Source organism: Pelophylax lessonae (assembly GCF_965119305.1).
Source record: "Pelophylax lessonae genome assembly, chromosome: 4".
Classification (NCBI taxonomy): domain Eukaryota; kingdom Metazoa; phylum Chordata; class Amphibia; order Anura; family Ranidae; genus Pelophylax; species Pelophylax lessonae.
The window spans coordinates 468,159,562-468,182,684 of record NC_138771.1 but is presented as its reverse complement, the minus strand read 5'-3'; the positions used below and the strand labels follow the sequence as shown (position 1 = coordinate 468,182,684).

General features: G+C 40.8%; 1 protein-coding gene across 1 annotated transcript in view; it reads left to right on the top strand.

The window, feature by feature from the left end:
* Positions 1-23,123, top strand: part of LOC309552031 (matrix metalloproteinase-21-like) — a 42,092-nt gene that overhangs the window by 6,662 nt on the left and 12,307 nt on the right. Inside the window, exons 2-5 of the mRNA XM_082252780.1 lie at positions 5,078-5,729; positions 12,815-12,954; positions 14,301-14,442; positions 21,458-21,715. Coding sequence (XP_082108906.1) covers positions 5,078-5,729; positions 12,815-12,954; positions 14,301-14,442; positions 21,458-21,715 — 1,192 coding nt within the window. The remainder of the gene's footprint in view (positions 1-5,077; positions 5,730-12,814; positions 12,955-14,300; positions 14,443-21,457; positions 21,716-23,123) is intronic.

The window sequence follows — 23,123 nt, the reverse complement described above, 5'->3', positions numbered from 1 at the left end:
GCTTCAGGGAGAGATTGCCAGACACAAATACTGTAGATCTGTTAAGATCCACAAAAGTCCTTTTCCGGGCTGGTATTTCGGTATAGGTCTACTAGTATCTTTTCAGGTTAGGGGCAGGTATCCAGTCGGTGTTTTAGGGGCAGTTAGAGATCGGCAGCAGTCACACAAATCGCTCTGTTAATGTCCACAAAAGTCATTTAAAGGGCTGCAATTTTTGGTATAGGTCCAGTCTCTTTTCAGGTTAGGGACAGGTATCCAGTCTGTGCTTTAGGGGCAGTTAGAGATCGGCAGCAGTCACACAAATCGCTCTTTTAATGTCCACAAAAGTCATTTAAAGGGCTGCAATTTGTTTGGTATTGCTGTGCAGTGCACTATATGGGGGGGGGGGGGGTAATCCACAGTATAATATACTTTGTAGAAAGCATATTATGGTGGATTAGTAGTATTATTGTGCACTGTGCAGCATTGTGGCAGGTGTGGTGACTGAGCGTTGCTGCAGCAATACTACAAACAGTGACAAAAGCACTTATAATGTATTATAACTGGTGTGATAGACCAATGCCCCCCCCCCCCCAATACCACATATTGAAGTGGGGTGTTATCTGAGTATACTTTTACAAGTGTATTTGTGTCCTGCAACAGTATTGCCTCTTTTGCTGAGTTAAGTCTGATACACACAGTGCCAAACTCACTGGCCAATTTTTTGAACAACTGGTGTGATAGACCAGTGGCCCCCCAATAGCACACATATTGAAGTGGGGTGTTATTTAACAGTATACTTTTCTAAGAGTGTATTTTAGTCCTGCAAAAATTTGGCCTCTTGCTGTGGTAACTGTGCTACACACAGTGACAACAGTTACTGGCCAATTATTTGTAGATCTGTTGTAATAAACCTGTGGCCCCCCAATACCACAGATTGAAGCGGGGTGTTATCTGAGTATACTTTTAGAAGTGTATTTGTGTCCTGCAACAATATTGCCTCTTTTGCTGAGTTAAGTCTGGTACACACAGTGCCAAACTCACTGGCCAATTTTTTGAACAACTGGTGTGATAGACCAGTGGCCCCCCAATAGCACATATTGAAGTGGGGTGTTATTTAACAGTATACTTTTCTAAGAGTGTATTTTAGTCCTGCAAAAAATTGGCCTCTTGCTGTGGTAACTGTGCTACACACAGTGACAACAGTTACTGGCCAATTATTTGTAGAACTGTTGTAATAAACCTGTGGCCCCCAAATACCACATATTGAAGTGACGTGTTATTTAACAGTATAATTTTCTAAGAGTGTATTTTAGTCCTGCAAAAATTTGGCCTCTCTTGCTTTGTTAACTATGCTACACACAGTGACAACAGTTACTGGCCAATTATTTGTAGATCTGTTGTAATAAATCTGTGGTCCCCCAATACCACAGCTTGAAGCGGGGTGTTATCTGAGTATACTTTTAGAAGTGTATTTGTGTCCTGCAACAATATTGCCTCTTTTGCTGAGTTAAGTCTGGTACACACAGTGCCAAACTCACTGGCCAATTTTTTGAACAACTGGTGTGATAGACCAGTCCCCCCCCCCTCCCCCCAATACTACATATTGAAGTGAGCTAATTTTTGGGGCCAATACTGGCCGACACTTACTTCTGTATCCTGTGAATGCCTAATGTACCTTCAGCCACAGAATACTACGTTCTTAGCTGTCAGGTAAACGCATGTGGGCTAATTTTTGGGGCCTGGAATGGCCAACACTTTATCCTGTGAATGCCTAATTGTTCAGACTGGAAATGAAAAACAATGGCTCTGTAAATTGTGAAATGGATGCGGACCCATTTTACAGATGTGTGAATGGACCCTATATGTATTAGACGTGTATTTACCGGCTGCTGTCAGTTCTGGCTGATTTATGAAAAAAAATATATATATTTTTTGCTGTAAAAAAAAAAAATAATAATTTAGGGCAACTTTTTCAATTGCAATACTTCTGTTATGACATTGTCCATGTGCTGGGTCTATTTGTGCACAGCTAGTACGGCTTTTGTGGCTGCAAATATGACCTAAAGGTTTTTAAAGTTCGTCTCCCATTAAAGTCAATGGGGCCCGCCGCGAACTTGCGGTTTGCAGACTTTTGAGAAAATTTGCGGCTGACGTTCGCGAACCGCCCTGGCCGATGTTCGACCATCACTACATGTGATCATCAGCAGGGGACTAGAAGTTCCTCCTGCTTATGTTTCCCTGCAGACAGGCTGGGAAAGAGCTGGGTCACGTGACAGCTGTATATCGATTAGGAAAAAGGTACTTAGATTTTTTGTTTTCTTAAAAATATTACAGTGCCATCATCCACATATAGAAATAGAAGGTATAATATATTTTTTAAACTGTGTTTAGTATCATTTTAAAGCCAAGGTAAAGGTAATTATTTTTACTCAAGTCCCAAGCCTTGTAGCAGGACAACACTGGATTATCTTGGCAGTATGTGAATCCAGCCCATCAGGTAAGGATTGGCTTAAAGAGATTGAAAAGGTAAAAATGAAAAAAAAAAACAAATGAAAAAGAAAAAAAAAAATATCTATACTTACCTGCTCTGTGCAATAAAATTGCACAGAGTGGGCGTGAACCTCCTCTTTTCGGGTCCCCCACAGGCACTCCTTGCCCCTTCCCGCTGTTCAATGAGAAGCGGCTTCCCATGGGGGCTCTTATGTGTGCTCACTCCCGAGCTCCGCTGATGCGTCCCTTGACACAGACAGCGGGATTTGTGCTGCCCACTTGTCACTGGCTTTGATTGACAGCACAATGGCTCCTGGTGCCCCAGCAAAGCCAGACAGACCCGGAAGTGAGGGGAGAGAAGAGCTGCAGACATGCACAGCCCTGGATCGAATGATGGCTCAGGTAAGTAAAAAAGGGGGGGTGAGGGGGGGAGGCTGATGCCTAAATATTTTTTACCTTAATGCAAGGAATGCATTGAGATAAAAAATGTTTAGGCTTTAAAACCACTTTAAGAAAAAACGAGGAGGGAGTGAAGTTCTCTCTGGAAGCCAGTGTGAGAAACGAAACCTCAAGGATGATAGAATGGAAATTTGCCAGTAAATATGAAAACACATGTCATAATACCTCAGTTTACCATGAGCAACAAGGCAGCATAAACATCCCCCTGTTGAACCTGCACCAAGCACGGTATTTTCTTTTTTTCATCATCCAGCAGAACAGTCAAAAAACATACAAGCTCATCCAGGAAACATTTCACCATGTTCCATCTGGAAAGATTAATATTGTTTAACTAAAATTAGAATTTCAGAGAAAATACAGTATTTTAAAAAACAACGCCAGGCAAAAAATGAAAAATTTGTTTTTTAAATAATCAAAATTAGTGAAGATCTTCACTAGAATAAAAATACAAAGCTGCTGTGCACCGTGTTCTGACACAAAAAACATTCAACAAATAATAAAAACGAATAGTGCAGCTCTTAAATGTTGTATAACATATACTGTATAAATAAGTAGATGCCAAGGTGAAAATTGTGCATAAATAATCAAATAAAGTCCAAAATATCCAAAAGAAAAAGCTGAAAATTACAATTGCAGTGATCCCACAACCGTGATGGAATAGGAATACTTAGGAAAGCCAGGAGACACCCTTCACTCTCATGTGCTGCTTACCAGATATCATTTGACCCCTTAATAAGAGTAGTCAACACACGCTCATCTTACAGAGACAATCCAACAACCCAGGTAGACAGGAGGGTCACTTTAGGATTGATGAATAAACAGCTCCAGCAAACAAACAACTGCAGCTAAGCAATTGTTCCAGAGCGGCGCCAGGCCCAATATAAAAGAGAAGCACACTAACAAACTGGGCTTCCCACAACAAAAATGGCCACCCAGTAGCTGCCCATGTGCTGTGGTGTGTGTAAGTCACTCCGCCCTACGCGTTGTCACATCTGATATCATAAGGAGCATTAAGTAAGCTAAGGGGCGGGGGTCACCCAATGATATCACCTGGTGACCACCCCCCTTCATGATATCATCGACCCATCTTGTACCCTATACTCACATGGGTGGGCAACCCCCAGAACCCCCACAACCAACAGACCAGGATTGTGGGGGAGAGGCCCCTGTCCTTATCAACATAGAGACAAGGTGCTTTAGGGGGATAGAACCACCATTTAGGGGATAATGCTCACTCATTCCCCCCCCCTTTTTCTGGCCTGCCGGGCTGCATGCTTGGATAACAACCTGGTATGGATTTTGGGGGAGACCCCACACTATTTTCTTTTACATTTTGGGGTGGGGTTCCCCTCAAAAATTGATACTAGACCTGAAGAGCCTAGTATAAATTGGGGGGGGGGGGACCCCCAGTCTGTTTTTCTTTTTCTGGGTCAGTGGTGGGCGCCGTCCATAAAATACCGCTAGTTTTCACTTCTAAAATACCGCATCCCTTCAAAAAGTAGTGCATGTGATATTTTAGTAGAATTTTTTTGTGAATTGCAAAAACATTTTTGAAAGACGGTATGAGCTGTTTTACCACTAATCTTAGAGCAGTAGATACCGTTTTGTGAATAGAGCTCAGCATCACGTGTGCATCACCTAGGGTAGTCTGCATGCAAATATTCTTTATACTGACTTCTAGTAGTTCTTTCATACTACATTACTTTTTTAGTACTGTCTATCCTTTTTTCTTTTTTCATACATTTTCCCTTTGATCTCATCTATCTCCTGAAGTATATCTCCAGTCTCCAACAATTTCTGTAACCTGCTTGCAGACTCTGACCATCCCCTATAGCATGCCTAAAGTCTTTGACCATCTCCTGTTACATGTCTACAGTCTCTAACAGCTTTCTGTATCATTACATTTACTGATTATTTGGTCATGTCTAGGGCCGCATTTGAGGCCCTCTATATCTGGTAAGTTGATCACCACTGTAAAATGTAGTCAATAATAATTAAATGAAGAAAATATGTACATAACCACTGTAATATATATATATATATATATATATATATATATATATATATATATATATATATATATATATATATGTGTGTGTGTGTCACTTGGCCTTGATTTTCATGTTTTAATTTCTCTGTTCTGCAGCAATATCTGGTGAAATATGGTTGGGTGAATCCTGTAAACTGGGAGGAGCAGTCATTTGGAGATTCCCCTGAACTTGACCAAGCTCCACAAGATGTTTCTCAGCTTTTATCAGAAGGTGAATCATCGGAGCGCTCCTTCTTCCCTCCTTCTAACAAGACTGAGTTAAGCGCATCTTTTTCAGATTCCTTGAAAAAGTTTCAAGAAGCCAATGGGCTGAACACTACGGGCATCTTAGACACACCCACCAAACTGGCCATGAATAAACCCCGTTGTGGTGTTCCTGACCGAAAAGCCCCTTCAAGACGTAAAAACGCAACTTTGAGCCTTTTGGCCACAAGTGAAACATACCATGATTCCACACAACCAGATAGAAATCAACGTGGAAGAAGAAGCATTCTGTCCACATTGGTTGATCATTACAGAAATAAACGGGATGAGAGAAATGCTCTGGAAAACCCAAATGCAATGAGTATTTCCAAGAGGACATTGAAGTGGAGGCTTATGGGAGAGGGATACAGCATGCAATTAACCATTGAGCAGCAGAGGAGAATACTTCGTACTGCTTTCCGTATGTGGAGTGAGGTAATTCCACTACAATTTGAGGAGGATCTCACTGGAGATGATATAGACATTCGAGTTGGATTTGGCACAGGCAAGTTTATTCTTATTTCTTGATTAATTCAATTGTGACAGTTCCTGAAACTGGATAATTCTACGGTTGTGCCATACTCTTAACCCCTTAAATAACCTTCAAAACTAACCCTAATCCTTACACAAACATCAACATTTAAACTGTAAAAGTACTCATCTGATTCCAGTGTTTTCAGTTAGCACCCCTCCCTCCTTTTTATTTGATATTACTGTGTCAAAATTCCCAATGAAAGGATTCCTACTGGGACAAAGAAAGTAAATGTTTTTTAGTGGACGTAGTACACATATAAAGAAAACTTTAATAATGAAAGTACATTGGCCAGAACAACCAATGGGATGCAACTGATTTAGTACAAGTCTGAAAAAAACAAAAGTATCAATTTGTTTTACAAGTTGGGTTGTTTTCCCACAAATTGCTGGTATTAGTGTATCTTTAGCCAAAACCTTTTTTGTTTTGTATAGCAACAGTCATTGCAATATGTATTTCCTTTGAGGAGAGACATTGGGGTTGACTTACTAAAACTGGAGAGTGCAAAATCAGGTGCAGCTGGTCATGGTAGTCAATAAGCTTCTAACTTCAGCTTGTTCAATTAAAGTGGTTGTAAACCTCAGTCATGAAATCTGAACGGAGCACATACTGTATATCTGTAGTGTTTACTTGTCTCTCCCCAAGGTGTCGTTTCTCTCTGGTGCTTCATTCCCCTGTTATCAGAATGAGACACTTCTGACAAGTTTTTTACGTCACATGAGATAAATTTGTGATGAAGGGGGAGATAAGCACACAGCTTGTCTATTAAGAACACAGTTCTGTATGTTCCTTCATTCCTCTGCCTATGTGGAGGGGGGTGTCCCTTTCCTGCAATCAGCTCTCACACAGTGTATAAGAGCTGAAGCTCTCTACCCCCTCCTCCCTGCTCCTCACAGATGCATAAGGATTTTATCACAAATCTGCACTTTTGAAGGGTTGTGGGCAAGAGAAGACTCTAGATAAACAAGTAAAACTTATGTAGGATGATTTGTTTAATCTTTATGTATCATCTGAGGCTATTCACTTCACTTGGTATATGTGAAGGTTTACAAAAACGTTAAGCTTTGACGAAAACCTAGAAGTTGATTGGTTTCTATGCAGATCTGCACCAGAATTTGGATGCTCCAGTTTTATTAAATAAACCCCATTATCTATATTTGTCCTTGTGACCACTGTTTCTTGAATATGAATTGATGGGAAATCCCATCTTAGACAGTTGTCACCAGAGAAGGAGGTGAAGAAAACCAACAATTAACCTCTCCTTTTTTCTCCTTTTGGTCTGTTAAAAAATACTATTGAAGGCAATTATATCAGTTTGTGCAAAGAAAATCCTGCTAATCCCTTAGGCTCCATTCACACCATGGCATTCAGGATTGCTGGCTGAATCGTCGTGATACTGCCTGCAATCCCGAATCGCGGGACGTGATTGCAATCCCTGTTAACTCCAATGGCACCCTGATCGCGGCAACAGGCTTCCCGCGACTCTGTTTGTGCAATTTTACTGTGATCCGTCGGGTGACAATTGTGGCTAAATAAAGCAAAATCAAGCCACGATCGGGGTGCCACTGTTTAGGAAATATTTACTTCTAAATGGGCCTGGTGACATCACTGGCGCATGCGCTCTGAAGGAATAGCATGCCCGTGCCATTCTTTCAGAGTCCTGGACCATGGATATCAGCTCCCGAGTGCATGCGCAGGAGTGACATAATCGCAGCGCGCCAAAAGGCCAGCCAGAGGATGTGAACCCAGAAAGAAAACCAGGTAAAGATGGAAGCCCTGTCAGCAAAAGAAGTTCTGGAATCCCACGATTCTGTATGTGTAATTTTACCGTGATTCGCCGGGGATCGGGGTGCTATTGGAAGTAACAGGGATCACAGGCGCGTCCCACGATTTGCGGCAATTCGGGATCGCTGGCAATGAATACTAGCACATTATAACTTCATCTTTGCAGTTTTAAAAAAAAGCATGGCGGTTTACTAATGCTTTAATACAGCAAGTCTACCTGAAACTATTTGGTTACAGCCTTTTGTAATACCCTGTGCTAAAGACTAGGAGAGGAAGTGGCAGAGATCAATCAGTAGCTGACAGAAGGAGCAAGAAAAGTGAGCAAAAGTAGGGGGTCAACCATCTGCTGCTGCTCATTTATTGTCCAGACAAAGGTCGTGGACAGGCAGGTGGTCTAGCTTTTTCTCTTAGTGGCAGGTGAGAAGATTCAGTTTGCCAGGCTGGCTGTGTTGTCTAACAGGGCTGTGCTGTGTAAATGTTTGGACTGGATGGACAGAAGTACAGCTAATTTGTATTTCAACTATAAGGCCTCATGTACACAGGACCTTAATGTAAAGAGGAAGTAAACTTCTATCTTTAAGATTTACTTATAGGTAAGCCTATATTAAGGCTTACCTATAGGTAGTGTAAATATCTTCTAAACATGTGTCACCATTTAGGAAATATTTACTGAGCTAGCAGCCAGTTACGTCACTGGCACATGCGCTCTGAAGGAATGGCCACCCATGCTGTTTCTTCAGAGCAGTGTGCTGTGACTGGTGGCTTCTGCATGCATGCGCAGGAGTGATGAAATGGTGGCTTCCGCCAGTCACAGAGCTGGAGCCGCGAACCCAGAAGGAAGACCAGGTAGAGATGGGGGCTGTCTTCAGCGATGGCATCACATCGCTGGAACACTTTGTTTTCAGGTAAGTTTAACATATTGTGCTAGTATGCGATGCATACTAGCACATTATGCCTTTGCCTTGCAGGTTAGAAAAAAAAAAATGTGCAGCGGTTTACAACCGCTTTAACTCTCCTAGAAACCAGCAGCGTTTTTGCAGAAATGCCTGACGCTTGTAAAAGTGTCTTAAGCTTTTACAAGCTTTTAGGAGCTTTTATAGGCATCAAGCTCTTGGGCGTTAATTCATTTCATTGGCCAAAATAAATAATTTATTCTGGTCATTGAAATGAATTGCTGCTAAAGCACTAATGTTTAACAGCTTTTAGAAGCTGTTATCAGCTTCTAGCGGCTGTTAGCAGCTTCAAACTTTTTTTCTGCCCAAACTCTGCTGCTCCTGAATGCACTGGCAGTGGGTTTTTTTCCTGCCCCTAACAGCCTCTAAGGCCCCATGCACAGGGCGTTTTTGCAGCTGCTTTTAGGAGTGTCTGACGTTTTTTTTTTGCAGCTTAAAAACCCCCCTCCATGTTATTCTATGGCCTCATGCACACACGGGCTTTTAGGAGCTCCAAGTGGCATAGGCATTTTTAAGCTGCAAAAAAACCCCAGGGCCTGTGCATTCTGATGACCAGCATCAGAGCTGTAAAAATGTCTGACACTGCAAAAGGCTGATTAACATTGCTTACCGTTGCTTATACAGCGTTAAACCACGTTATACGTTTTTTGTTTTTTTTTTTATGTGAAAATCAATGGTTCCCTATGGGAGCCTATTGATTTGAATGGATGTTGCATCACAAGTCAGATCAGGATGATTCAACTTGTGTTGCGACTTGCGCTCTGAGGATCTTGAGGGGGAACTCCACGCCAAAATGGGAAAAAAACAGCGTGGGGGTCCCTTCCAGGTTCCAAACCAGGCCCTTTGGGTCTGGTATGGATTTTGAGGGGTGCCTCACGCAAAAAAAAGGGCATAGGGTCCCCCCCAAAATCCATACCAGACCCTTATCTGAGCATGCAGCCCGACAGGTCAGGAAAGGGGAGAGGACAAGCGAGCAGCCCCACCCCCCCCCTGGACCATACCAGACCACACGCCCCCAACGTGGGGGGGGGGTGGGTGCTTTGGGGCAGGGGGAGCTCTGCACCCCCCACCTCAAAGCACCTTGTCGCCATGTTGATGAGGACAAGGGCCTCTTCCCGACAACCCTGGCCGGTGGTTGTGGGGGTCTGCGGGCAGGGGGCTTATCAGAATCTAGATGCCCCCTGTAACAAGGGGGCCCCCCAGATCCCGGAACCCCTCCCTATGTGAATGGGTATGGGGTACATTGTACCCCTACCCATTCAACCCATAAAAGGCAGTGTATGTAAATAATGACAGGAGACGGTTTGAGAAATCCTTTATTAAAAATCTTCCTCTGGTCTTCTTCCTCTGGCCTTCTCCCCTCTGGCCTTCTCCCCTCTGGCCACAGGGAGAGCCAATCAGCAGGTCCGATGGCCGCAATAGCCGCCGGGCACCCGCAATCGCTCCCCGTGGAGACATATCTTTAGCACTGATAACTATCATAAAGCCACTGGTCCCCCCAAAAGTGTAAAAAATGTCAGTTAGATGTCTGATCTGTCCACCGTCCTGCTAAAAAATGCTAATCACTGCCATTACTAGTAAAAAAAAAAAATTATAAAAATGACATAGGGAACGACAGCTGTAAGAAAACAACTGTACATATACGTGGACTTGATGGGCACATCATGAGACAGATAATCATACACAAAATAATAAAATGGACATTTATTAATTCATGATTAAATTCAATGACAAACTAAAATGATGAAATTTACCAAAAAAGGAGGTCCAGCTCACCAAACATGTATACAGAAGATTATGAAAGGAGTATACTCCGCACTATGGAAAAATAAATGATAATAGTAGGCTGCAGCCTCCCTCGAATATGACCCAAAGGTTATATGCGTGTAATAAAGGAGGGGAGAGAGGGAAATGGCACTGCCTAGAGGCTCAAGTAGGAGGAGTGTGTGAATAGAAACGCAAAGAGATAAAAGTGGTGGGATGAATGAGGCAAAAACTGTGTGCTAATGATGATGACACACGTACAATTAATGTAGACAATGAATGTTCTGATATTGCACAAAATAGGAAAATAAATAAATAAATAAAAAAAAAAAAAAATGTAAGTAAATACAGGGGCTATATATAGCAAACAAATAGATAAAGTGACTGATGAAAAAAAAAAAAAAAAAAAAGGAATAAACAATGCAAGTGAAATGAGTACAAAGAGATGTATACTCTAAAAGATGAGTAAACAAATAAGGTGAAAAATATCAAGTGAATATCATATATTAAAATCTATCAAGTGCCAAAAAAGCTGAATATACGTGCTGATGCCACAGGTGGGAGGATGGATAAATAAGTAAATATAGTGATATATATAAATAATGGTGATGGGGCAAAGCATATAATAACTGAAGGTGACGCTGTGTCCAAAAATATATATAAGCAGGATAAAGTGACACTGTGCGAAAGGTGATGAATGATCAACAAATAATTAAATAAAATGCACACAGTCCATAAACAATGTGAACAAGAAGTCAATCTTCATGCGGTAATCCCAATAATTGCCCTATGGTGGGTAAAGTGGGGGGGGGCTGGCGAACCATAAGGTAAGTAGCACACTCACCAGAAATACCCACCCCACACAGGGGTATAGAGCCGGTATATATAGTAAGGTAATGCAACTCATCTGATGGATCCTGGTTCCCTCAGGAGATAAAGCTGTATGGAGCTGGTAATCCCTGTATGGCTCCGGGACTCTCTAGGATTCTTATCAGGGGTTCCTGGATATCCTGGTTGGGGTTCCCAGTGGTTAAATCCACGCTCAGTAAGGGGTCATATCCCAGGTATTCCGGGGGTATTAGCGGGATGTTGGGGTGTATGCAAACATCATGGAAAGCAAGGAGAGGGCAAATAGCGCAATACTGCAAACATGCTTTATTCACATATAGAGTAAAGTAGGGTACTCACAATATTGTAGTAAAACAGAGCGGTGCCGTCACATCACTTCCAGTTGCGGTTATCGTTGGAATGCATTGCGTTCCGGAGACTCCATTTACCGCTCTGTTTTTACTACAATATTGGGAGTACCCTACTTGCATTGTTTATTCTTTTTTTTGCAGCAGCAGCAGCAGCAGTCACTTTATCTATTTCTTTCCTATAAATAGCCCCTGTATTTACTTACCATTTTTTTTTATTATTTATTTATTTTCCTATTTTGTGCAATATCAGAAGATTTATTGTTTACATTAATTGTACGTGCGTCATCATCATTAGCACACAGTTTTTGCCTCGTCCATCCCACCACTTTTATCTCTTTGCATTTCTATATACACACTCCTCCTACTTGAGCCTCTAGGCAGCGCCATTTTTCCCCTCTTTCCCCTCCTTTATGTATACAGAAGATCATAACTACTAAATGTAAGACAAATACACAGTAGAAATATAAAACATATCAAGATTGCATGGGTATGAGAGTACGTCTGTGTCAAAGCGTTTTGCAGTAAGCTTCGTCAGGACCGTATACAGACAGTTATAATCTTCTCAAAAATGCATAGGCGAAAACTTTGGCTTGGGGCAGGCACAGGGGACAAATGGAACCAAAACGCAGGTCATTGTAAAGTAGAAAGTTTATAATGTATATAAGAGGCCTGGCCAGTAGGACTGATAATCCAAACATAAGAATATGGATTTTTGTGTTGGACCTATATTCACAAATGGCTAGAACAAAGACAAGTAATCCAAGTAGAAGGAGGTCACAGCATTACACAAGAAAAAAGCAAAGGGCCCAAAGTTTGCATACAACACGAGGGCATATACAGCCACGCTCATGCAGAATCCCTTTGACCAAGCCAGCGCAGAAGTCCAGTATTTGTCGCCCCTCAAAAAATATAAAAATGACAAATCTTTCCGCTAGTTTGTAGACACGAACACTTTTGCGCAAACCAATCAATATACACTTATTGGGATTTTTTTTTACCAAAAATATATAGCAGAATACAAATTGGCTTAAAATTATGAAAAAAATAGATTTTTACATTTTTTATTGGGAATGTTATAAAGCAGAAAGTAAAAAATATATATATTTTTTTTTTTTTCAAAATTGTCGCTCTTTTTTTTTTTGTTTATAGCGCAAAAAATAAAAATTGGCCGTATCGCAAAAAATGGCCTGGTCATTAAGGGGGTAAATCCTTTCAGTCCAGAAGTGGTTCAAAGCAGTCACAACTTCATTCTAGCTTATTTTAATGAAATAAATTTGAGGGTACCAAGTGATGGTTTTGCCATTTCTTTCCTAGATGTACATAATAATAATAATAATAATAATCTGGCTCTTCACAGGGCAGCACCTTGGCTGTACTCAGGCATTCGATGGAGTCGGACAGGAGTTTGCGCATGCCTGGTACCTGGGAGACATTCATTTTGATGATGATGAACACTTTGTTGGTCCTACCAGTGAACAAGGAATTAGCCTTTTAAAAGTGAGTTGTACTGTTGCTAGATGACAAATAAATCCAGTAGTAAATAAAGTAGCAATGTATTTCCTTTATTTATGAACAAAAATAATGTTTCCCAATTCACTAAAGGTTTTTTTTTTCACATGGGTTAGCACATGCATGCTGTATTATAGACTTTTGTAGTCTTTTGTATGTTAATATCAAGTCACAAAGATTAGAGCATGGGTTACCTTTTCTTAAATACTGCTAGTTTCTGACTGGTGTCAACCGAAAAGAAAAGAAAATGGAACCATTTCAGGAGGAGATTGCTGCACTGTAACGTTGATGCTGGTATCTTCTGGCTTAGGAAGCTTAGGCTTTTGGGTCCTAAGATTACTAAGAGTGTTAGCTTTAGGATATCAGAGAGGGTTAAAGGGTAAAGAGATGGCTAGCAATGGAGTTATATGGAGTGTTAGGGTTGCAAGGAGTGTTACTGCCAAGCCTAGTACACAGGATCAGAAAATCGGATGAAAAATACTGCTTTCAAATCGATCGTACGATAATTTGATCATTACTACACAGCTTTCAAGAGTCAATCATGACAGTTCATGCAAAATTATCCAAAGGGACAAACACGAAAAATGTTCTCGTACAATACCAAAATGAACGATTTTCATTTAATCAGAACAGTATTTATCCAAAAAAAAACAGAAGACTAAAGACCATGCATGCTTGGAAACAAAAGAATACATTACAACACAGGAATACATCACTTCCGAAGTTGTATTCTGTCGTATGAGATTTTTTGCAACTTTAGTAACTTCTTTATTTTCGATATAGGACTAACATACAAGAAAAAATGTACGATCATTCATCCAATATTCTCATCGTGTGTACAAGGCTTTAGGGTTACAGTAAGGGCTAGTAATAGGTAGGGTTAGTGTTATGAAAGGGTGAAAGGATGAAAGGGTGACTTTTGTTTAGCTTACAGAGAAGGTAAGCATGGGAGTTCTATGGAGTGTTAGTATTAGCATATGCTGTATATACAGTACAGTGTCTCACAAAAGTGAGTACACCCCTCACATTTTTGTAAATATTTTATTATATCTTTTCATGTGACAACACTAAAGAAATTACACTTTGTTACAATGTAAAGTAGTGAGTGTACAGCTTGTATAACAGTGTAAATTTGCTGTCCCCTCAAAATACCTCAACACACAGCCATTATTGTCTAAACCGCTGGCAACAAAAGTGAGTGAAAATGTCCAAATTGGACCCAAAGTGTCATTATTTTGAGTGGCCACCATAATTTTCCCAAATTGCTTTAGCAGGAAATGCACAACCCATACAATAAAATCTAGAGGGCTTATTTTAAATATATTCTGTTGCAGGTTGCTGTCCATGAAATTGGTCATGCTCTTGGCCTGCCCCATATAAATCGCATGGGGTCAGTGATGCAGCCAAACTATACACCTCTGGGGAAGCACTTCGAGTTGGACTGGGAGGACAGAAAAGCTGTACAGAAAAAATATGGTATTACCTTTATTTAATTCATAGAGCATGTAGAACTACTTGCATCAGTCCCTTTTTCAGGGGAGTTTGCAGTTTTATGTAAAGGCTTATCATTATACTGGTATGTTTTTGGACTGTGAAAGAAAACTTACACTGGCCATAGATAGACCTTCGAATGAAAATTCATAGGAAAAGTCATAGCAAAAAGTGTACAAAAATTCTTAAAACATTCTCAGAACATTTTAATGTCATTCAGGTTTCGTTTGCTTTTAAAATTTGATTTTGGAAGGAATGGACCTTATCAACCGAAAACCACATACACCATTAGAAATTTGTTCTTTCTAGAAAAATTTTCCATCTTGTTCCTTCAAATTTTCTCTTCCTTGAAAACTAACGTAGATTTAGCCCCGCTAATTAGAAAAACAAAGTTACCTTTTTTGGAACAATCTTTCCTAAGTATTTTCATTTGAAATTCTTCCAATCTATGACCAGCTTAAGAGAAGACATGCAAAAAAGAACATTTCAAAAAGATTGCGTCCCTGGTGTGAATTGAACTGGGAGCCCAGTGCTTCCATTGCATAAGGTAAAATGTGTGTATGTTGCAATATGGAGAGCTCGAGAGCACCAGCCAGCCACTTGCAAACAGAAATTTTATTTATTGGTCTCTTAAAAGAAGCAAACGTAAAATGGCTCACCACCAGTATCTTGGTCCTACACTTTACGGTTTAGGGTTCCGGTCAGTTTCAGGGTACAAGACAAGCCGCAGGAGTTCAGTAAAAAGAGTCTCAGTTGCTAGACAGCCCACACTTTCTCTGGATTACTCCACTCCACCTAATAGAAAGGTGTTGACTCCTTCCTGCTGTTTTTCCAGCCTCCCTTGCAGGCAGGTTAACCCTTTTGGGACCAAAGTCCCTGCAATCAGGATTTGGAAGCTCTTTTCCACCCAAAGTCTCTCAGAGCCTCCGAACTCCAGGTCCCGAATGAGGACTTACCAATCCTGAGTATACTGTAAATCAGTCCTTCCCTCTCCAACTGGACTACCGCAGAACCCCTTACCCTGCATGGGTTTGAACCCCTGAGTGCTAAAATGTCTAAAAGGCTAAAAGGGACCACAACTCAAATAGTGGAGACATATATCTCCCACCCAGGACCCATCTCTGGCATCATGTACATTGTATATTGAATGATTTATTAGGTGCATTCCTCCAAAGAGATTAAAATTCTTATGTCATCATTTGGGAGAATTTTTTGTCAGTGAAATGTTTAATAAGGATTAAGCCAAAATAAAGTATAGTAGAATACATATTGGGAGTAGACAACAAAATCAAATAAAAGAAACAGAAAAAAAAATGTACTTGCCAATAATATTTCACAGGCTATATTAAAAAAGGAACAGCAGATGTAAACCTCATCCAATAGCGTAGCCTGTCCTTACAGGGAAATGCATCCATGGTCAAGGGGAGAACGGAGAAAGGGGAAAAGGTGGTGGATTGGGAGGAAGGGCAGGGGAAGTGGGGAGGGGGAAATGTACGTGAATGTCCCTAGGAAGGGGGTAATTAACAAATAACAGAACAATTATGTCTTCAGCATTTATCCAGCTTGCCCAGATCTTATTAAATTTCCTAGGCCAATTACAACTAGTGTAAATAAGCTTGTATATTGGTAAGACATTAATATTTGCTGTCTTCCAACTAGTAAGAGTGGGTAGTAAGGGTGATTTCCATTTTTTTTTCAATATTCTTTGTCTGGCATAAAAGGCCACACAAGAAAAATGAACAAAGTAACATAGCTAAACTCTTCAAGATTATCAGTCATTCCTAGGAGAAATATTAGAGGGTCTATAGGGACAACCACCACACCATGGCATGGAGCCACAGCATGGATTGTTGACATCAGTTCCCTCCAATAGTCCAGTAGCCTTGGACAGGTCCATAGCATATGAAGAAAAGACCTTACATCAGTGGAACATTTATGACGAATATCTGTGGCTTGAGGGTAGATACAAGAAAGCCTCTGAGGGGTATAGGACTCTATGCAACAGTTTATTTTGAATGAATCTATCCTTGGCCGCGGTCATATTTGTCAGAAAATAATCCAAACATTCGCCCCAATCCTTCTCATAGTAGGCAGATCCACATCCACTTCTGATAAAGAGAGGCCAATTTAGGTTTGTTAGCTATGTTCAATGGTAGAGAGTGGTTTATCTTCCACTATAAAAAGGCTTTCTAATAGTTGGGAAACCAACGTGATCTGTCCAGGGAATTGTGTGGTAATCGCATGGCAGAGTTGTAAGAGGCAAAAGAAGATAACATTTGGAAGGATGTAAGTAGCCTTTAGCCTGTCAAATGTAAGAAGCTGACACTGAAAAAAATTTGAAACATGAAACTTGATACCATAGCTGTGAGCTTGGTATCGTGCGTAGGTGGGGAAAATTTTGATTCCCCCAAATGGAATGTCAGAAGCAGAATACCTCAAAGAACCCTATCATCAGACTGCCAGTGTAGTAATTGCAATGATGAATAGGAGCCCAAGAGCCTAGCTTCCAAAGTAACCTTGGTAGTTTTCACGGGGTTGCACAAATCACCAATGCCCAGTACATAAGACCGCCATTTAGTAGTATAGAAAGAAGTTAGGGAATGCTAGGCTCCCAAGGGTAAGAGGATGGTGTAGAACTACTTTTGTCAGCTGGGGGGTTTTCCCTGACCAAATAAACAACGGGGTAAAAGATTTTGGTATAGGGAGCAGAGTTTATCTAAAAAAATAGAGAAGTTTAGGCAAGAAAACCATTTTAAATAAATTATTCCTACCCACAGGGGTCAATGGGGGAGATGTCCAGCTGGTACATTTCCGGGAGAAGTTTTGTAGAAAAGGTTGTAGGTTATCTGAAATGAAGAGGGAAAGATCCACTTGCACGTCAACCCAAAAATATTTAAATTTAGAGACCTGATAAAGAAGATTGGGAGCTGTATGAAATCAATCTAGTTGACCAAATGTATTAATTAGGCCAAATAAGTAGTTAAGGGGGTCTCTCCCATGGGCTGGAGGGATGGGTGTTGACCAAATAAGAAGAGGAGCGACTTGTCTTAATTAATTTTAATATCTGAGTAACAGCCAAAGGAGTTGATGATCTCCAAGGCAGAACATAGAGATAAAGCAGCATCATCCTATAGAGAAATCCTCTTCTCCCATGAGCCCACAGGTAACCCCTGAATGGAAGTGGCTTCTCGTATAAAGATAGCAAAGTTTCCAACGCCAGGACTAATAGTCCAGGTGAGAGTGGCAGCCTTGTCTTGTATCCCTGTGTACAGCGAACAGTGGGTACAGTTTATTATTAGTGTGGTTGCTTGCCATAAGAGCAGAGTAAAGCATTCTCAGACAGAACATGAATTGGGGTCTGAACTGAAGCCAAATCTAGTCAGCATTTCCCAAAGGTAAACCCATTTGACCGAGTTGAATGCTTTCTCTGTGTCAAGGGACACTGCTATTCAGAGATACCCCTCAGAACAATGGACATGCTTTGAACCTTAGGGAGCAAAGAGGTGGACACATATATAAAGGTCAATCTGAGACATGGATCTATAGATAGCGGAGTGGTATTTACTATATATGCTCTCTCTATCGAGTATTTCCAATTCCCACAAACTTGAAGGTCGCAGCCTACTTAGAGAGATCCAACTCCTCATCAGCTACAGAACCAAGTCTATCCAGGTTCAGATTAGGTATTATACTAAAATCACCTGCTATGACGAAGTTAGAGGTAGGATATTGGGTAACCGAGGCTGTCAGCCCGTGGAGAGTCTGTGTCGCAGCCAGAGGGGGCAAATACTATCCCACCAACACCAAATCAATGCATTATACTTTAGCATATGAAATAAAATGCCCTCTAGATCCAGCTTAAGGTCAAGTAGCTGAAATGGTACTGATCTGTGGACTAAAATACTAACCCCCCTTGTGTATGTGGAGTATGTAGCATTATAGTAATGTCCTACTTATGTCTTCTTACAGGTCATCACTCTACTACCCAGCAATCGTGCTTCTTGGAGAATACAAATGTGGGGTCAGAGATGTTTAAGAAATTGGAAGGCAAGGGAATGCTTAATCAGTGGATTTAGTCCCCTGCTATTCCAGTAAATACAATTAAGGGTTGACATCATGCAGGAATAGTCAAACTTTTAACCAAAGCTGTAATAGTCATAGGAGAGCAAACCCAATTGCCCTGTAGCATAGTAGAGAATAGGCGGCAGATTTAAGTCCCAAAACAAAAACAGGTAACAAGCCTTGAGGGGTCCTGGTCAGGATGCTCATCTTAGAAATTTAAGCCTGGGGTATTGCAGAGTCTGCTGCAATATTTAAAAGGCACCGCCTCTTAGATCACTCCAAGGACACAAAACTTAGAAAAGAGGTAGAATTCAGAACACAGGCAAAAGTGATTGAATAGGACCGTTCTCTGTACAGCCTCTCTTGTGGTTCCATAAAAGAAGCAGGAAAAAACAGACATATAGAAAGGGATGGATGCAGCTTATCCAAGGTGACACCAAGGGGGAGGCACATCCCTAGTCAGGTCACAGGACCAACACCATTAAATTTCACAGCCAGGTATTAGCCAGTTGAAATAGGCCACCACTGCAGGCAGATACGGTACTACTGGGGAGTGTAGGCCATATGTTACAGGATTAAACCTGAGAGGATGAAAAACCGAGTAGTACTCACATCTATGTGACCCATGCGCAAAGAATGCATCCCAAAAAAAGTTGGTGTAAAGCCTTGTATATACCCACTTGGGACCAAAGTGTTGCTTCCAGCCAGGTTGAGGCCTCTTTTCGTAAAGAACTTAAACACATGGTTTAGCCTGAAGATCATGCTGTAGAAGTATACCTTTTGATTGGAGTTTGGTATTGGTCTTAAATTGAGTAGTGTAAGGATGAAGGTGCGGAGAGGGGCATCTGGGGAACCACAAGCCTCTAAACTGGCTAAACTAGATGGGTTGTCAGGTGCAGGCTTCAACTGAGTCACCATTGCAGTGTAGCCAGCTTATTTTGTCAGCCCTTTGGAATCCTCCAGGGTTAGAGAGGAGGATGGAACCAAAGAGTGCAGCAGCTGGTAGTCTGGAGATGAAGCAGCAGAGCAATGAGATCAATCGTCTTGCTCCGTCACCATCTTGGACACGTCCCCCGTCTTTTGGGAGCTTTACCCTCATTGTCCGTGGCAGCGATAACTGTTACTAGGCCAAGAGGTGAAAGAATCTTACCAACCATACAGAAGAAATGTAAAAAAAAATAGCTGAGGTTCAACCCATCACAATTCTTTATAGCGACTCAAATGGTCCCCAAGTGGCAGATTCCGCTGATTTTTTAGGCACTCAGTTGCCAACATTTGAAAGAGCAATTAGGAGTGACACATGGAGATATGATGAAAAGTGGGTGTGACTTTACAGAGTATCGCTTGAAGTATCACACCTTTTTCCAGATGCTTATATTATAGACAAAATGGGGTACTGGGGTACATTGCATAAAGAGTGGGAGTACAATAAGCCCTTTCATTGGTGTCAGTGGGATAAAATAAACTCTACTTCGTTAATGACAGTAGTTACTTACCTGAATACATGCTCCTTAGCTGCTGCTCTGCAAGGACTGTTCCCAAGATTTGGGACACTTGGCAAATATGCAGGAAGATGTTTCTTTTCACTTCAGCAGATATTAACTGCCCAGGCACTGGTACAGGTGAATAATGAATATATTTTTTGCAAGGGTCCCTTTATTTTAGTTATTTATTATGATTTTGTTTTTGTTTTACAAAATATGTTTGTTTTTCTGAGTGTCTTCCTCAATGGAGAGATCTCCTGCCTGGATGATGACCATCATCACTCTAGAAAGTGAAATGAATGCCTTCCTAATGGAGGCACAGGAAAACCTGACGAGGTTCTGACCTTTTCCACGTTATCCTCGTTATTAAAACAAAAAGCAGGGATCTTCAAAGTTGGAATATGAGGGCAGAATTATACAGTATATTTTTCCAAATATTTTTGGGTAAAAAAAAATCAGTTTTATAAATTAATGAATACGTTTTACTTGGAGCTTTATTGTAATCAGTGTGATATGACTCAAAACAACAGAGAAAGAACTGTAGTAAAAGAAAGCAAAGAAATCCCAAATCATTTTGAACCCATCAGTGTCCCCTCTCATACATGAGAGTTCCCATCAAAGTCCTCCTTTACATAAGGGTTCCAATCCCCATCCATGTTAGAGAGACATAAAGACTGTAAGCCATAGCTCCCAACTTTCCCCGATTTCGCGGGACTGTCCCCAATTTGGTAAAAAGAAAGTCCTTCTGTCTCTCCTTCCTCCTCATTTGTCCCTCATTTTGTTCTAATCTATACAGTTGTATATAAAATGCACTTATTTTCTTTCAAAGGGGACGTGGCAGGGTGTGTTTTATGCCTACATACTTTTGGTAATAGTCCCTCATTCCCATCTGAAAAGGTTCGGAGGTACGCTATAGGCTGACATGAAGACCTCTGTGAGAGGCCATTGACCCTAACTACAGGCAGGATAAAATCTTCCAGATGGCCACATTTGGCCTCCAGGCCATAGTTTGGAGTCCCCTAGACTAGAGTATTAAGAATGATATTTAGCATCTGACACTTCAGTGTCAGTCAGTGTTCGCCGCTGTGTTCCACCTGCTGGCTACTACATTACTACAGCTCTGCAGTGGTGCAGTAGTTATGTGCCCATCATCTACGGCATAAAGTAGGGAACCAGACATTCACCACACCCGGAAGTGTCAAATGCAAATATTTTAAGTCAGTGTCACCCTATAGAAGGGTAAAGATCGGAGTCATCAATCAGGGGACTTGGAAATATAATTAACCTCTACAGGTTTTTTTTTCTCAATTTTAAATGAGAGTTTTAAATTAGAATTTTAAATTAACCTACCTATCTGTACCTATGTTGTATATTTAATTACCTTTGCTGAATACAGAATATACTTATGCAAATATAAAGGGCACCAGATTTAATCTTTATCTCTTGGTCACCAGGCTCATGTGATGGCAGCTTTAGCACAGTGTTTGATTGGGTGAGGAAGGAACGGAACTCACGAGGAGACACCTTCTACAGGTTCAACACCTACTTTTTCAAGACTGGCTGGTACTGGATGTATGAAAACAAGAGTAACAGAACAAGATTTGGAGACCCTCTGCCAATTAAAACAGGCTGGAAGGGACTTCCAGAGAAAGACATAGATGCCTATGTACATGTCTGGACGTGGAATATAGATGCTCAATATTTCTTTAAAGGTAAGAATTCAATTATAAAGGACAGGAAGGTCTGGATAGCAATAAAAAAATGTTTTCAGAAGTTTCAAGTCTTGCCCAATCTACTACTACTTGTTTGTATATGTCCCCTTGGTCCTGAAAGAAAGTAAGGGTGAATCTCCTCACATATGATAATCAAAACCTAACACAGGCTCTAAACCAGTGGTGATCATCGTATTTAAAATAGGGGGCCTCAAGTGCAACCCCTGACATTGCTATAGGGCCACAGATTTTATTCAGTTAAAACAATACTACAGAAAGCTGTCAAAGACTGCAGACATGTAACAGGAGATGGTCAGAGACTGCAGATATGGTTCAACACAGATGGTGAAAGAGTGCACATATTGCAGGAGATTGTCAGGGGCTGAAGATATGGAACAACAGATAGCCAGGGACCAGAGATGTGCTGCAAGAGAAGGTCAGAGACTACAGAAATGCTACAGAAGATGGTCAGAGACTGGAGACATGCTACAGGAGACTGCTAAAGATAATTGTCATTACAACCCTTTTAACCACTTAGGGACCAAGCCCATTTCTGTCACTTGTTGCTTACAAGTTAAAATCAGTATTTTTTGCTAGAAAATTACTTATAACCCCCAAACAGTATATATAGATATATATATATATATATATATATATATATATCTACAGTGGGGATCGAAAGTTTGAGCACCTCAGGTAAAAAATTGTATTAATGTGCATAAAGAAGCCAAGGAAAGATAGAAACATATCCAAAAGGCATCAAATTACAGAATAGACATTCTTTTAATATGTCAACAGAAGTTAGATTTTATTTCCATCATTTACACAGGTATCTTTGCCAATTCTTCCTTACAAAAGTCTTCCAGTTCTTTTAGATTTCTGGGCTGTCTGTCACGCACTGCTCTTTTAAGGTCTATCCATAGATTTTCAATTATGTTGAGGTCAGGAGATTGTGAAGGCCATGGCAAAACCTTCAGTTTACGTCTCTTGATGTTATTCCCCCGTGGATTTCAAGGTGTGTTTAGGATCATTATCCATTTGTAGAAGCCTTCCTCTCTTTAACTTCAGCTTTTTCACAGATGGCATCAAGTTACCATCCAAAATTTGCTGAAATTTTATTGAATCCATTTTTCCTTCTACTCGTAAGATGTTCCCTTTGCCACTGGCTGCAATACAACCCCAAAGCATGATTGATCAACCCCCATGCTTAACAGTTGGACAGAGGTTCTTTTCATTAAATTCTGTGCCCCTTCTCCAAACGTACCTTTGCTCATTCCGGCCAAAAAGTTCAATTATAACCTTATCGGTCCACAGAACTTCCAAAATGCATCAGGCTTGTCTATATGTTCATTTGCAAAGTTCAAACGCTGATTTTTGTGGTGAGGACGTAGAAGAGGTTTTCTTCTGA